At 44.4% G+C, this 17,004-nt stretch overlaps 1 protein-coding gene across 1 annotated transcript in view; it reads left to right on the top strand.

Moving 5' to 3' along the window:
- The window catches only part of KCNH5 (potassium voltage-gated channel subfamily H member 5), a 235,023-nt gene that overhangs the window by 142,099 nt on the left and 75,920 nt on the right, over positions 1 to 17,004 (top strand). Inside the window, exon 8 of the mRNA XM_075926373.1 lies at positions 12,572 to 12,771. Within this exon, the coding sequence (XP_075782488.1) occupies positions 12,572 to 12,771 (200 nt within the window). The remainder of the gene's footprint in view (positions 1 to 12,571; positions 12,772 to 17,004) is intronic.

Genomic DNA, 17,004 nt, shown 5'->3' with positions numbered 1-17,004 from the left:
CAGAATTAAAATAGAAGAGTCAGGACCTGCAAAATAAAAGCAATATTATTTTGACTGCATTGCATACCACAAGTATTTTGTAGTACATATTTTACAAATAAAACCAAGACATATGTGTTTTTTCTTTTGTCCTTGGGCTTACATGTCCTGTGTTGTATGAAGATTACTATAGTCAATTGTCTGTCACAAAACCTGCTCTTATTAACTGTATTTTGATATAAAATGAAATAATTAATTAAAGAAGGAAAGACTGTGAATAAGCATATTAAGATGATGCACTAGAACGAATGACAAACTTTAAAAATTGAAAATAAAATTAGGAGATCAAACAGATTAACTTCGTTTAATATAAATAACCTGTTTTTTCAGCCTGGATAGAAAATTAGATTCTTAACCCTGGGAGCTGGGAATACTGTCCTGTACATACAGATCCAGTTCCAGTAGTTTAAAGGTGTGTTTACAAATTTCCCATTGTAGTTTAACAGGCCTAATGATCAGGTAGTGTTTGTCGGTATGAGAGTGATGTTTAGGAATCTTGCCTAAAGCAACAGCTTGTTATCCAGTATTCATTTTATTGACAGGAACTCAGTGTCCACATAGAAAATTTGATAAGTAAAAACTGTAATAAAAAGAAATAATAATCAGCCCAAACCCCGCAATAAATTGTTACTCTGTCTCACTCTGATACTGACAGCTGCCAAATTTACTCACGGAACCCCTTCATGTCAGCAATCGCTCTTGAGCCACTGTCAGTTTCCACGTATCCATACAAGAGCGTGGTAGGTCCTTTGTGTCTTGTGCTTATTACAGATGACATTTCTGACATAGTGAGGCAGGCACTGTACGAAACATGGCATGATTTTAATCCACAGATGTCAGCACTGGCCAGTAACAATGCTAAAGACAGCGTATCTTGGAAACGTAGATTCTTTAGCATTTGATGGGAAAAGGAAAGAAACAAATTTACGGGATGGATAGCGGAGAATGTTTGGCAGGTACAATTTAGACTTTTGCCATTAAAAGAGGGAGAGAAAGGGATTAAAATGAACCCATATCAAGAATGATAATCAAAATGAAGAAAATGACAAATGAGAGCTGGATCAAAGTGCTACAGGTGCATTGCTGGCTGGCATTCATGGTGAGCATTATTTCTGATGAATGCTGGCTATCCTCCAAATCCCTTTATTCTTTCTCCACTATCTCCAATTTCTTTAGCAAGGCAGTTGTGCTGTAATTAGCATTTGCCACTGACTAGAACCTTAGGCAGCACGTCAAGTGACAAAGTGGAGAGTAGGTGGAAAAATACCGCATATTTGGATAAGCTTGGAGTTTTTGCGTAGAATATAGTTTAGTTCTTTCTTTTACTAATTAATACATTTATTAACTTATTATTGCATTTATGAAACATGTCCTGTCCACATTGTGCCCGGATACATGAATACAGTATACACATCCGTGCCTTTTTAACAAAGACTAAACATAAGTTCACCACCAACCAAACACACTACCTAACCTCCAGTAAACTTTCCAGTGTAGAGAAACGCTTACGTTGCTCCTTTTAATTTAGTAAGTTGAGCATTGTCAGAGCCTTTGGTGAAACAAATTCAAGGCTCGTCTGCTGAGAAAACCCTCAGGAGCAGTAGTCGTGTTAGTCTGTATCTGTAAAAACAACGAGGAGACCTGTCGCACCTTAAAGACTAACAGATTTTTGGGGGCATAAGATTCATAGGACAAAACCACTTAGTCCAGGGGTCTCCAACCTTTCTAATCATAAGATCACATTTTTCAGTTTAAGAGTAATGTAAGATCTACCTCAAACCCAAATACCTTTGTCCCACTTCCTTCCCGCCCCTTCTTTAAGGCTCTGCCCATGCTCTCCCCCTTCTCTGAGGCCTTACCCTGCTCACCATCCCCTTACTCTCTCACTTTTAACACGTAGTGGGGTAGAGGGTTCGAGAGCAGGTTCTGGTCTTGGGCCCAGGGATTTGGAGTATGGGAGGGGCTCTGGGCTCAGCCCAGGGTGGGACCTGGGGTCCAGGAAGGATTTCAGGGTATAAGCTCTGGGAAAGAGTTTGGATGCAAGGGGTCTCACGTCTGGGGCAGGATGTTGGGTACAGGAGGAGGTTCAGGGCTGGGACAGGAGTTCAGGAAGCAGGCTCTGGCTGGGCATCGTTTAACTGAGATGACTTCCGGATGGTGAAGCAGTGGGGTTAAGGCAGGCTTACTCCTGCCCTGGCCCAGCACCACTCTTGAAAGTAGCTGGCAAGTACAGCAATGGCTCCATGGTGCTATGTGCTGCCCCTCATCTATAGGCACTGAGCCCACAGCTTCTACTGGCCATAATGGTTCCCCATTATTGATCAATGGGAGCTGAAGGAGCAGTGTCTGCAGGCAAGGACAGCATGTGGAGACCCCCTACTCTGCCTTTCTCAGTTACTTCAGAGACATGCCAGTCACTTCCTGGAGCAGCAGTTACCATGGGTATAATCACTCCAGCCATGACGAGTTAGGCATTGTAGAACTCACTACTCAAGGAATTAAATTTAAGCATAAGAGAGAAATGAAAATTACAAAATGCACAGACCAGTCAAAAACCAAACATAACACACCTTGCAAGCAGTAAAAGAGGGCATGTCTACACTAGCCCCCTAGTTTGAACTAGGGAGGCTAATGTAGGCATTCGAAGTTGCAAATTAAACCCGGGATTTAAATATCCCAGGCTTTATTTGCATCTTCCCGACTGGGCGCCATTTTTATATCCCCTTAGTCTGAACTAACTGCCCGTGGCTACATGTGGCAGTCAAACGTTAACTCGAACTAAGTCCTTAGTTCGAGTTAACTGTTACACCTTATAGAATGAGGTGTAACCGGTAACTTGAACTAAGGACTTAGTTCGAGTTAACGTTTGACTGCCGCGTGTAGCCACGGGCAGTTAGATCGGACTAAGGGGATTTAAAAATGGCTCCCGGACGAAAAGATGCAAATAAAGCCTGGAATATTTAAATCCCGGGCTTCATTTGCAACTTCGAATGGCTACATTAGCCTCCCTAGTTCGAAGTAGGGGGCTAGTGTAGGCATACTCAGAAGTAACAACCCCCCACGTACGTGTTGGGTCGGGAGAGGAGAGTGAAGGACAGTGTGCGTTTGTGAGAATGACGGACACACACAGTGTGTGAATGACAGAGAATTGCATTGCCAAGTTTTCCCCATCACCTTCTCCGTATGGAGATAGGGTACAGAAATGGGGGGAAGAGAGACACCCTGATATCAGCGCTCCCTCTTCCTTCCCCCCTCCAAGCACAGCAAGCAGGAGGTTCTCGGGGGCAGTTCCAAGGCAGAGGGCAGGAGCAGCATGACAGTGAAGGGGGGCGGGCAATTGAAGTGCCAGCACTTGATAGTTTCCTGGCCAAACCAGTCAGGATCACTAGTCAAAGTTTCCAAGATCTACCACTAGATCCCGATCGACTGGTTGGTGACCACTGACTTACTCAGATGACTCCATGCATCTGACAAATCAGTTTTGACTCTGAAAAGCTTATCTGCTAGTCTTTAAGGTTCCACAGGACTCCTTGTTGAGAAAACCCTGCCATGCAGTTGACCTCAGATTCTATAGCAAGAATAGTGGCTTCTTAGATAACTAGGGTCCAAGCCATGTTACAGAAACCCGTTCTAGAGAGGTACAAATGTTAATTCCTGTGATGAGGTACAGCTCTAAGAGAAAAAGTTGCAAATGTGCCATAAAGCAGGGAATCATTACCAAACTGTGGCACTGCAACCCAAATTTCCCTCCTTGGCCTCATGCATACCTCAGCTAAAAGGAGAGATGGAGCACCCTATATGGTTTCTTTAACAGGCTTGAGGGCCACTGTGAAATTGTGCCAACTAGCTTCCATGATCACTCAGGCCTGGTCTACACTAGACCAAGCAAGTTTCCTTAAGGGATGCCATCCAACTACGCAAAATGTATAGCTGGATTTGGCTTACCTTAAGCCAAGTCGCCGCAGCATCTGCACTGTGGAAGGCTGATGGGAACACACACTCCCGTTGGCTTCCCTTATTCCTCACAAAATGCGGTGTACAGGATGCTGACGGGCTGTCCTCAACATTCATTGTGACGGTCTACATTATACCCGCTAAATTAAATGCTAGAAGATCAACCTCTGGAGGGTTGATCTCCTAAGTGTAGACAAGCCCTTAGTGAGGAAGGAACAGAACCACCAAGATGATACTAGTCTCCTTGACAGGGTCTGAAGGCAAGTGCACCTCTTCTAATGGCCAGTGATAGCCGGGCTAGTGCAAGTCTTGGCAAATTTATAACTTATTTGGCCGTTGTTGGGCTGCAGTTGTGCAAGAAAAATACCATAGCTAGCCATCTGAATGACTTTGGGTATGTGTATAGTAAATGGCAGCTTAGCTTGAAACAAAATGACAAGATCTTAAATTTATTATCTCATTACTCTTATTAAAAATGGCCCAAGTATCACCATTTAAAAATTACCTAATGTGCAAAGGCAGCAGAATTGTTCCGTATATTTTTGAGGATTTATGCATAAATGGCACTGAATGCCTAGCTGTGCTGTAGACTTGGCAGGCTCCAAACCAGCTGTTCCAATCTGTTGTGTAAAGAATATACTTTATAAAAGAAAAGCATATATATAAATATCATCAATTTACTATAGGCATTCTTAATTACATAATAGTCCCAAATCCTACAGTGCCTTTTAGATAAAGCTCCTGTTGACACCAATGAGAGTCTTGCCTATATAATTGTTACCCTTATTTAACATTTATTTTATGGTAGTGTCTAGAGCAATGGTTCTCAAACTGATTTGATCACGCCCTCCTTCTTTCTGTCTGTAATGGTTTACACCCCACTCCTGCCACATACAAACAGATACTTACAAAAAAACCATCCCATCCTTGACTATTCAAAACAGTAAAGCATCGATTCAAACAGAGGCAGAGATCTGTTGTAATAAGGGCATAAGGAAAACTGTGATTGTGGTCAATGTTTACAGTTACATGTGCACACCATGTCGTGTCAAATGGATTACAGATGGTAACAACTTAGTAAATGGAATGCAAATTTAACTGTAATCAGTCAAAATGCACAGCACCATATAGAGTCAAACGCACAGTGCCGTGTGAGGACCTGACATGTCTGGAGGAATCAGCTTTGCTAATTATTGATTGCTGTGGGTTTAACACGCACAGTAAGTTCTCTCCCCAAAACCTTCTCCCCCGAATACATTCTAAACTGCCCCAGGGGGCCTGCCCACCAGTTTGAGAACCTCTGGTCTAGAGGCCTCAACCTTGTCAGAACCTTGTAATGCTGGGAGCTGTCCAAACATATTATAAATGATATTCTGAGTGAGGTCCTCTTTGAGTCGCAGAATAGTTGTCAAATAATTGTGCCTGAGTTGTGAACAAGGCATGGAAAGTGACAGAAAAATGATAATAGACTCATTAATTGTGATAATTTGGAAAAGCCAAAGAAGACTTTTTAAAGGGAAACTTTGGTGGAACATTATAAATATTCAAGTATTATTTTATGCCTGCGAATTTTTTGAGATATTTAGCTGCAACATCAATACATGGGGCTGACAGCAGGACACCCGCCACCTGGGGGCTGGCCATCAGGCCCTGCTGTCAGTCTTCTCTATGGCAAGGCTCCTGCTGTCAGCCCCGGGACAGACTGGAAATAAGGTGCAAGTTTTTAACAGTGAGGGTAATTATCCAGGGGAACAATTTACCAAGGCTTGTGGTGGAATCTCTCTCACTGGTAATTTTTAATCAACTTTGGATAGCTTTCTGAAAGGTTTGCTCTAGGAATTGTTTTGGGGAAGTTCTGTGACCTGTGCATTACAGGAGGTCAGACCACTGGATGATCACAATGGTTCTTCTGGCCATGGAATCTATGAAATAAAGAGCAGAATGCAGGGGGGGGGGGGGAATGGTTCTTAGTCCAGGTCTCATTTCCTGATGGTAAATCCTCTTATTCATATATATTGAGAAAGCAATCAATGTAGTTAATCAATTTGAAATGCTGTAGGTTTATTTAGAACAGTCTGAGCCATTTTTAACAAGAGAGTTACTTGTTGTTAAACAGATGCAAAAGCTTTATATAGCACATTATTACAAAACCCTTCAGACATATTTCTCTCTCTCTCTCTCTCTCTCTCACACACATACACATACACACACACACACACACACACACACACACACACACACACACACCCTTCAGACATATTTCTCTCTCTCTCTCTCTCACACACACACACACACACACACACACACACACACACACACACACACACACACACGAACTGTGGAGTAAAAATAGAAATCTAAAATAAGATAGAACCACCTACATAGCCTTAAGGGTTGTGAGGAAAATATTCCTGCATCATTATTTTAAATTGTTCTATATAAAATGTAGCGAGGACTCTCTAAGATTTACATGTAGAAGACAATTAGGAGAAATAAATGTTACATGTCAGCAAGAGCAGATGAAGAAAAAAATCCAGATACATAAGAATCATTAGTGAGAAGAGGAACAAATGCTGCCTGACCTACCTAGCAAGTGAAATCTGGGAATTGTGAAGACTAATTTCTCCTACACTCTGGGTAGCATGAGCTCTTCTGTTTTCCCTCAGCTTCCTGTAAAAGAAGAGACTAAATTACAACTAATCAGGTACACATGTACATGTCCTTGTCTCTCTGCAAATTGTTTAAATCCTCTTACACTGGAGAGATGCCCTGTGTTTTACATCCCTCCGAATCTCTGCAAATGTTGTTTACTGCAACCAAAAAAATGAAAATCAAACTACAGGCAGTCCCCGAGTTACGCGGATCCGACTTATGTCGGATCCACAGTTACGAACGGGGATTTTCTCGCCCCGGAGGACTGGAGCGGCGGGATGCCTGGTCCCGCTGCAAGCCTCCTCCGGGGCGAAAAAAGCTGCTCCCCGTCTCCCTGGTCTGCTGGGGGAGCCAGCAGACCAGGGAGACGGGGAGCAAAGCGGCGGAGGACCCGGGCCGGACCCACGGCGCTGATCTGGAAGCGCCGCGGTCCGTCCCGGGTCCTCCGCCGCTTTGCTCCACGTCTCCCTGGTCTGCTGGGGGGGGACGCAGCTAGTGCCCACCCCCCCAGCAGACCAGGGAGACGTAGAGCAAAGCCCGGGGCCTGTGGTAGAGCAGGTGGGGCGCTGCCGGTTGGTCCCGCAGCACCGCTCCTTGGCGCTACTGGACCAACCCGGCAGCACCCCAGCTGCTCTACCCCAGGAGCAGCGGCTGAATCAGGACGCCTGGGGCAGAGCAGCTGGGGTTCTGCTGGGTTGGTCCAGTAGCGCCGAGGAGTGGCCGTGCTACTGGACCAACCCAGCAGCTCCCGAGCTGCTCTGCCCCAGGCGTCCCCAAGTCAGCCGCTGCTGAAACTGTCCAGCGGCTGACTACAGGAAGCCCGAGGCAGAGTTGCTCTGCCCCGGGTTTCCTGGAATCAGCTGCTGATCAGTTTCAGCAGCAGCTGACTTGGGGATGCCTGGGGTTCTTAAGTTGAATCTGTATGTAAGTCAGAACTGGCGTCCAGATTCAGCCACTGTTTCAGCAGCGGCTGAATCTGGACGCCAGTTCTGACTTACATACAGATTCAACTTAAGAACAAACCTACAGTCCCTATCTTGTATGTAACCCGGGGACTGCCTGTAACTGAAATAGAGTTTACAACCTTTTAGAAGGGGAAGAAGCAATGCTTAAATGTAAATTTGTGTGTATTCGTTAACAGGGTGTGTATTGATTAGGGATGTTAAATTGTGAGTAATTGACCAATCGAATAGTCGATGCATTTTGCCCTAGGGCTGTTGCTACACTTCAAAGGCAAAAGCACCGCGTGGAGCCCGGGGACAGCTGGGGACTTCCCCCCACCCCCGCCATTGAACCCGGGCTCTGTGCGGTGCTACCGCTTTGAAACGCCGTGGTGAGCCCGGCGTCAGGCTCCACTCAGCGTTTCAAAGTGGCAGCACCACACAGAGCCTGGTATCAGCAGGGGAGTCCCTAGTTGATCCCAGGCTCCACATGGCGTTGCTGCTTTGAAATGCGTGCAGCCTGGGGACGCCCCAGCTGACCCGGGGCTGCATGCATCGTTTCAAAGCAGCAGCTCTGCATGGAGCCTGGGGTCTGCCACGTCGAAGTACCCCCTGTTCTCACCCCCCCCTCTTGCTGCCTCTTTCTGATAGAGGCAGTGGGGAGGGGTGAGAGAGGAGGGAGAAATGACTAGTCCTTCACATCCCTAGTATTGATAAAGTTCTGATTGGTAATTACTGGTGTCATCCAAATCAAATCAATAACCTTTCAGTGGTTAAGAAATAGTTGAAAACACCATCTGAAACATTAGGTATTTGTTGTTTTTAATGCATGTGATCACTGCTGTAATTTTCTTCTTTCTCGTGGTGCTTCGTTAGCGATTTTTAATTGCACCCACATGTATGCAAATAGTAGCACAAATTTAAATATAAGAGATGTTGATGCAGCGGTCAGGTGAGATTAGGATAGCACAAGAGCATCTAAGGGATTCCTGCAGAGAAGCGGAAGCTTTGGATGGTGTAAGATGGCATATTCATGCCACTTGGGAATGTGACCCCTTGCCTCTGTCTAGTGATAAGCAAAAGCTTATAGGTTAATGCTATAGACTACATGCATTTCTTCCCCTCCCCCTCCTGGTGGGCAAAATTTTTAGCAGGCTAACCAGCAGCCCAGCTCAGTCCTGGCTTCCAACAGGTCTGGTGCCTACCCCACTGAGTCTCTGCATTTAAAGTGTATTATGAGCCAGGCGGGCAGGCAGCCTGGCTCAGTTCCAGCTCGCGCTGGGTCCCATGACGGGAACTGGTTTTTAAACAGGCTCCCCTTGGGGACCAGCTTCTGCCTTGCACCCCCTGCTGCTGCCTCTGATACAGAGGCAGTAGCGCAGAGTGGCAGGGGGAGCCTCCAGAATGGGGCCAGAGCACAATGGCTGTCGGCCCCACCCCCGGGGATTATAAAATAGTCAACTAACCAATAAGAATTTGTGAGGTTACTCGACAATTCAATTAACCAATATTTAACATCCCTAACCTAAACATGGTGTATAAGAGAGGAAAATTAGGCCTCTTGCATTCCCAAGACTAACACCAGTTCAGACTTCTTTTCACAAAACTCCACCAGCCAGAGTTTCCTCAATAGGCAACATTCAACTGATGAAGCCCAAGATATTAGGTAAAGCATAATGCATGATCAGAACGAATTAATTGTGCAGAACATTTATGTGGTTAGAATATAGTGGCCCGGCAATACTGAATGGCGGCTTTTCCTTCTTAACCCTTTTATGTGTGTCCTATACACAGTGGGCTCGGGGACTAAGTACAGGACATGGACAAAGTATCAATACAAAATTAAGACAAACCAACTCCTTGAAAGACAATAATTAACAAAGGCCAGCAACTGAAATAAGAAATAACCAAATGGAAGGAATGTTTCTGAGGCACACCTTTCATCCTGCCAAAACCCCACTATGCTCCTCAAAGGCCTTTACTTTGCTTTCCAAAGGTCCAAAATGTGACGTGCACTACAAGAAGAACAGCAGCATAGTAAAACAAGCTAGAATATATATTTCCTTCATCTGCACAATGGAAGTGGATCTGTTCCAATTTTCATTTGAGTCTAAGAAAAGACTGATTTCAGAACAGAGGGAAAGAGAGACCCAGGCTTTGTATGTGAAGATTAAATGGTGTGTAGGTTTGCACGCAACATTTTCTTTAATTTCAGTTTGCAAGAAATGAGCTGCTGGTTTGTTATATCAGTACTTATGTTCAGAAGTATTTTCATTCTAAGCTCCTGTTTTCAGACACTTGTTGCTTTTGGATAAAATTATCATTTAGATGAATATTTTTCATGGATGTTCTCAGTCAAAAGATGTGTTTTTTTGTGGGAGGAATTAAGTAGCACTGTGATAGGAGCTAGAAGAGCTGACAGCTTAGCAGTTAGCACACCCGGCTGTCGGTCCCTTCCAGCTCGGTCAGGTCAGTAGGGGGGCTAGAATCTTTGGCTTTCTACCTGCATCTGGTTGGTCCTTGGCCTTTAGGAGATGTGGCAGGGGGACCCAGATTCTCCCTCTTCTCTGGGTCCCTGCTCCAGGACCTCTAGGAAGTAACACTGGTCTTCTCTGCTGCAAGTCCAGGTTTACTTCCCCATCCTACCAATAGGTCCTTTCTGTTTGGGACGTGGCCTCTGTAGTCCAGCTTGTCAGATGCTCAACAGAAAAAGGAGTCCAAAGGAACAGGACTCTACAGAACCTGCTGGTTCTCAAAAGGGGTGGTGGTCAGGAACGGCATTGTCTATGGTTGTTTCCCACTCTATAGTTCCCTCGGACTTCAACGTTCTCTGTGGCTTCTGGGAGAAAGGTTCCTCTCGCCTGCAGCCCGTCTTCCACCTTTTACTTTGGCTTCTGTGCTCCCTCTTAAACAGCTCTGCCAGTCGGAGCATGCTCAGCAAGCCCAGAGGTGCAGAGCTGCCTGTCCCGGTATTGCCTTTTAACCCCTTGTGGCCCAGTGTGGCACCATCACTGGCACTCTGTCAGACTGCGTTTCCACTGTGGCTCTCTTAGCTACTTCTAGTCTGGCTGGTGTGATTTGAGGGTCAGGAATTGAATCTGTTCTTTCCAAGTGACAGGACAATACCACATTTTCAGCCAACCTCTTTATACTTCTCTCTTGTTTTGCATGTGCAAGAGTGGGTTGTGGATAGGTTTATAGTCACAATCCATTTCAGTACATAGAAATGGGCATAAAACAAGGCAGGCCAAGAGCGAAAATATATTTCTATTGTAGATCCACCCATCAAATTAATTGCAGCCTTTCAACAAATATGTGAGTGGAATAGGAGAGTAGCATTTACAAGAAGTGGCATGTCTTCCAATTTAATGTGTTACAAAATCTGGGAAGAATAGCAAAAGCAAAAAATGTGTACAGCTGACATTCATCCATGTAGAGTGCAAACATGTGTAACCCACATATTCTTACGCTGTGTATATGTATGTACTATGCTTATGTATGTCTATATGCAATATATTACGCAAACATTTTATTAGCCAGCCCGTGCAATATGTATCATCAATAAAGCAATGAAGATCAAGCTGCATACCCATTATTTGATTTCTGCATGGTCATACAGTGAGAACATGAATATCCCCGGCTTTCTAAAACTGAAACCTCTTATTCATAAGTGCTATTGCTTCTCTGGCCTTACTTGATCATAGAGCTCATATGTCTGTCCAACCAGTCAGAATACTGTTCCGCTAGATTCTGATGAGACAGAGTACATTGTATCTCTGCCTAATTCTGCTGTTTAATGTTTACAATAATTTTAATTTTAATTTCAATATTCAAGCACTTGTTGAGAAGTGTCAATGAAACATTTCTACTGTTCAAGTATTTTTAAACCGACACCGTGCTTTTAAAACATTGCTGTCCCCGCATAAACTGAACTAAATGTCCATAAAGTGAAGTCAATTTTCTAGAGTGAGGTGAAAAATCTTTTGTGTACTGTTATGCATTGGTAGACGGAAAGAATATGTAAACACAGCTGCATTCTGCAGTAAAGCACTTCAAGCCAGGATTATTAAAAATGACACACGCATCCCCCCCCCCCCCCGCATATTAGTTGATGCCAAGGACAGAATGAAAATGCAACACACTGGTATTTGGAGAAATCAAAATAATTTTCTGTAAAGTCTACAGTGTTTAAGAGAAGAGTGCTATTTATTTATTTATGGTTCCTTCTCAAGAATAATTAGGTCCTGAATCAATAAGCAAGCTAAACACATTTAAGAGCATGCCTAAGTCCATCCCTATTCAAAAAAGCATTGAAGCATCTGCTTTAGTCCCATTATTATCATTAATGATTTTCCCTTCAAAATTGGAGACAGTGTGGTTTCCCTGAATTGTGCTAGCACTGCATTAAGTTGAGGCTGGAAAATGTAGCTGGAAAGTGGCTTTAGGCTGCTCCGGGCTAGTAGAAAGATATTGGATATATTGGGATGCTTCCAAGCCATCCTATTTAGGCCAGGTCTATGCTAGGAAAGTATTTCAAAATTACAAAATTAGTCTCAATTCACAATTTAACAAGTTTGAACTAGCGTGCCCGCAAAATGGGGAAGCCTCAAAATTAGTCCAAGGCAGGCTCTGTTAACTCAGGAAGCACTGGGGAGTAATTAGTTTGAATAAATCTGGGGAGTAGTTTTTTGAAATAGCAGCACTGGAGCGTCCACACTACCTGTTTTTCTTCAAATGTCATTTTCTACATTTGGGTTCAGGGATTGAGCTGGAAGAGGTGAGCAGAGAGGAGGAGGGAAGAGAAGAAAAAGACAATGTGAGGAGGGGCCGGGGTAATATGGGCAAGAACTTTTCAACAGGTACAAATGCATATGCAAACATTTGCAGTTGCTTTTCTCTTTCTTGCAAAACACGTATATAGATGATTAATCGTACTTTTGTGACATATAGAAATTTATCTTTGTTTGCTATTTTATGTCTTTCAGCTCTTCTTTATGCAACTATTTTTGGAAATGTCACCACCATTTTCCAGCAAATGTATGCCAACACCAACCGGTACCATGAGATGCTGAACAATGTGAGGGATTTCTTAAAATTATATCAAGTCCCAAAAGGCCTTAGTGAACGAGTCATGGATTATATTGTCTCAACATGGTCCATGTCTAAAGGGATCGACACAGAGAAGGTATGAATGTATGAGGTAAAAATCTAGATATTGTACATTTCGGTCCACTGTGTCCTTTCCAGTAGAGTAAACAGTACTGAGTACTGTAAACATGCCGGCAATAAGGCTCTGAACCACATGTGATTCCAGTAATGCTTTTGTAGATGTGTTCAGAGAGAGAGAGAAGGCTGGTTTAAAATTGGAAATGTTGGCAATTTTGAACGAGCATTATGTCCATTGTGTTCCCTAGCTTTTCATTATTTTCTGACTTTCCTTTTTTCCAGACATTCCTTGGAATTATTTTAACTTTTTGCGTTCGAGATTGGAAATTCACAAAAATAGTTTTTGAAAAATGCGAGGTGTGGGGGGAGGAAGAGAAAAAAAATCTCAAAACGGATATCCTTCATGTTGAGGGAAAAAAAAGGAAGCCGGCAGCGGGACAGCCCAGGCGCGCCTGGGCTGTCCCGCTGCAGGCGTGCTCCAAGGCTTTGCTCCCCGTCTCCCTGCAGACCAGGGAGACGGGGAGCAAAGCCACGGAGCACACCCACAGGGGGACAGCACAAGCGCGCCCGGGCTGTCCCGCTGCAGGCGTGCTCTAAGGCTTTGCTCCCCGTCTCCCTGCAGACCAGGGAGATGGGGGGCAAAGCCTCGGAGCACGCCAGCAGTGGGACAGCGCGGCGCGCCTGGACTGTCCTGCTGCCCGCGTGCTCTGCGGCTTTGCTCCGTGTCTCCCAGGTCAGCAGACCAGGGAGACGGAGCAAAGCCGTGGAGGACTTGGGCGTCCCCACCCCCGTCTCCCTGGTCTGCTGGGGGGGGTGCAGCTAGTGCCCCCCCCCCAGCAGACCAGGCTTTTCTTGCCTACCCCTGGGGTAGAGCAGCTGGGGGCTGCCGGGTTGGTCCCGCAGCGCTGCTCCGGACCAACCCGGCAGCACCCCAGCTGCTCTGCCCCAGGAGTCCTGATTCAGCCGCTGCTGGTCAGTTTCAGCAGGGGCTGAATCAGGATGCCTGAGGCAGAGCAGCTGGGGTGCTTCTGGGTTGCTCCAGTAGTGCCGAGGAGCCGCGCTACTGGAGCAACCCAGCAGCACCCCAGCTGCTCTGCCCCAGGCGTCCCCAAGTCAGCCGCTGCTGAAACTGACCAGCGGCTGACTACAGGAAGCCCAAGGCAGAGTTGCTCTGCCCCAGGCTTCCTGGAATCAGCTGCTGATCAGTTTCAGCAGCAGCTGACTTGGGGACGCCTGGGTTTCTTAAGTTGAATCTGTATGTAAGTCAGAACTGGCGTCCAGATTCAGCTGCGGTTGAAACTGATCAGTTTCAGCAGCGGCTGACGCCAGTTCCGACTTACATACAGATTCAACTTAAGAACAAACCTACAGTCCCTATCTTGTACGTTCAATTTGCTTGATTTTTTTGTAACAGGTTAATTTCAGTTCCATTTATACAGCCACATTCTAACTTCCAAATGTGTTCTACAGTTTGTTAGTATCAAATTGGTTATAATTGCTATAAATAGACTCAGTTCTGCTGTGAAAAGCCAAATATGTGTAAAAATTAAATTTTCATTCTCATTTATCTCTTTTCAATTAGGCACGAATGTTGTATTATTTCTGCTGTGGTTCCCTCAGACTTTGATTGTGCTTTGCAGTTAATTAGAAGAAACTTTGGTTTAATTACTGAGATTCCCTTCCATTATTTCCACATATCCTGTGAATAGATTGTAAAAATGCAGTTATAGCCCATAAACATGCGGATCATTGGCTTTTAGTAAGTAGCATTCACTTGTCTGCATCGTAGTAGCGGTTGCTTAGCTAGATAATTAATGAGGCCATAAAATCTATGATTTAGTTTTTTGACAGTATTCCCACACTGGAGGCCTGCTTAGTTTAGCTCCTGATCTAAATCCCATTTATGTCAATGGAAAGACTCCTGTCGACTTCAGTGATTTTGGATCCAGCCATTAATGTTTTTATGGGGTACAGTTTTTCAGTTAAAATACTTTATTGACAACCAGTAAGAGAGTAGCTATAAAAATGGTTACAACTTTGAAAATGTTCTCTTGAGCAGCGTCCAGCTAAGGCTATCGCCACGCAATGGCTAGTGTGCAAGGACCGTGCTGTAACTGCTGGGAGCTGCACTGAAGCAAATATGGGACTTGGTGGATGCAGCAATTTGTATGCTGTCAGTGCAGGATGAGAGCCACAAATTAGGTTTCTTAGGGGTAGGGTTGCCAGGTGTCCGGTATTGAACTGGACAGTCCGGTATTTGCTCCTTCCATCCGGTAAAAAAAAAAGCCTGACTTTTTTTTCCTCAACAACTTTGCCTGTGACTTTTTTTTTCTTAACAGATTTTTTTTCCAGCTTTTTTTTTTAAGGGGGGGAGTTGGTATTTTTTGTGAAACCATCTGGAAAACCCAGGGGGTAGCTGCATGTAGGTCACTTAAAAGTCATTTGTCCCATCCGACCTTTGCATTCTGAAATGAATGATGAAACCTGTCGATTGGAACAAATGAGAAAAAATTGTATGGACTGTCCTGAAATAGGGAATCTGCCAGACCAGGGGAGGTCAGTGCTGCCCCCCTGCTATTGCTGGCTGCCAGGCTGTGCTCTGGTGGCAGCAGAGGAGCCAGCATTGACTGAGCGATGACAGGGGTGTGCTCCCTGTGGTGCTCAAGATCTCAGGGAGAAGAGCGAGGACAGAAGCAGCCCTGAAGCTGGGGGATGAGAGCGCAGGCCCGTGGCCACCAGGTTGCTGTGCTCCTGGCCCTTGGCCACAGGGCTCCACTGCCACCCTGCCTCTTTCCTCAATCATCCCCCTGTTCCTGCTCCTCACCCTCGCTCCCTGAGCTTGAAGAAGCTACCTGTGGTGTCCTGAAAGCTCTATGAGGATGTGGAAGGAGTTGCTGAGCGCAGGGCCTGGCTTCTCTTCATGAGTGCTCCAATCCAGGACCACCCACAGGGATGCCGGACCACAGATGTTACTGGACAGTGGAAGTGCAGAGGTCGAATTTGTACGTCCTAGTTGGCAAAAATACCTCCGTCACAGAGACTTGATCCTTTCCTTCATATTCGGGGTGTATTTAGCACTTTATAAACCTCTTAGGGTGGGAATGTTTAAAAATCATTTGGGGAAAAAACATAAGTCCTCTGTGTAAACATTTACAAAAAAAAAAAAAAAAGGTCACACTGCATCAGGTCACAGAATTGTTATTTACTGTGTAACAACCGTCACCATGAAGATAGGACAATATTAGACTAAGTAGTTCAGGAGCAGGCATCCTCTTAAGTAATGCATCGGCTCCAATCCTATGTGGCCTGGGAACTTCCGTCCTGAAAACTTTTCTGTCTTTTGATCATAAGCTTAGTTTAATCCTGTAGTAGAAATATGGGAGAGAAAGAAAAGAATTCTTGTATTGGTTAGTCCACCTCTGTGTCACTGTAGAATTGTTCCCAGTAGTGCATTTCCTAACTTTTATAACTGGTCTAGTTTTTAAAAAATCCCTGGTGATGGGCTTCAGCCAACGCTGGGAGACTAGCATAGCCGAATACATCACTGTAGGAGAGTTTTTAATGAAATTCAACATACATTTTTCCTTTTTTGATTTCATCTAGTGTTCACTCGCCTGTCCAGGTGATCAGTAATCCATCCCTAAAGTCATTTCTCCTGTCTTTTTTAATTCCTCACATCCTTCAAAACCAAACGTATGTCTCCAGCACCTGTTTTGTTTTTAATCAAATGTCATAGTGCATAATAGTATCTCTCATATTCCCTACATTTGTGGAGACATCTAATATATTTCTTTATTTCTTATTCTTCAGCAAATATTTCTGTTAACTGTGCAAAGAATCAGCCAAAACCTCTAAACATTGGCAATTGTTAATATTTTTGGATAGTTTTCTTCCATACAGAGTTGAGTGAGCAACAGATTTTTTTGGTTGGCTGGAAATTACAGAAAATCATAAAACTAAAACATCATTTTGCTCCACCACAATTTCTTGTGGTACATTACAGTCTCCCCAAGATAAAATGTTGTACTTAGATTTTAAGCATTTAAATGTGTTTACATTTTTAAATAAAATAGAAATTACTTTTGAATGGAAAAGTTATAAGCCGGCTCCCGGCATGTACCTACTCCTGGCTGGCAGCCCCACTTCCGAGGAGCCACAGGCTCTGAATTATAAAGCTTAAGTATAAGCTTTATACATATGTAAGCTTTATATATAAGATTATATATACGCTTTATACTGCAAAGCCCGCAGA

Source organism: Pelodiscus sinensis, chromosome 4 (assembly GCF_049634645.1).
Source record: "Pelodiscus sinensis isolate JC-2024 chromosome 4, ASM4963464v1, whole genome shotgun sequence".
NCBI lineage: Eukaryota > Metazoa > Chordata > Testudines > Trionychidae > Pelodiscus > Pelodiscus sinensis.
Note: the sequence above shows the minus strand (reverse complement) of the source record. Positions and strands in the feature narration are given on the sequence as shown.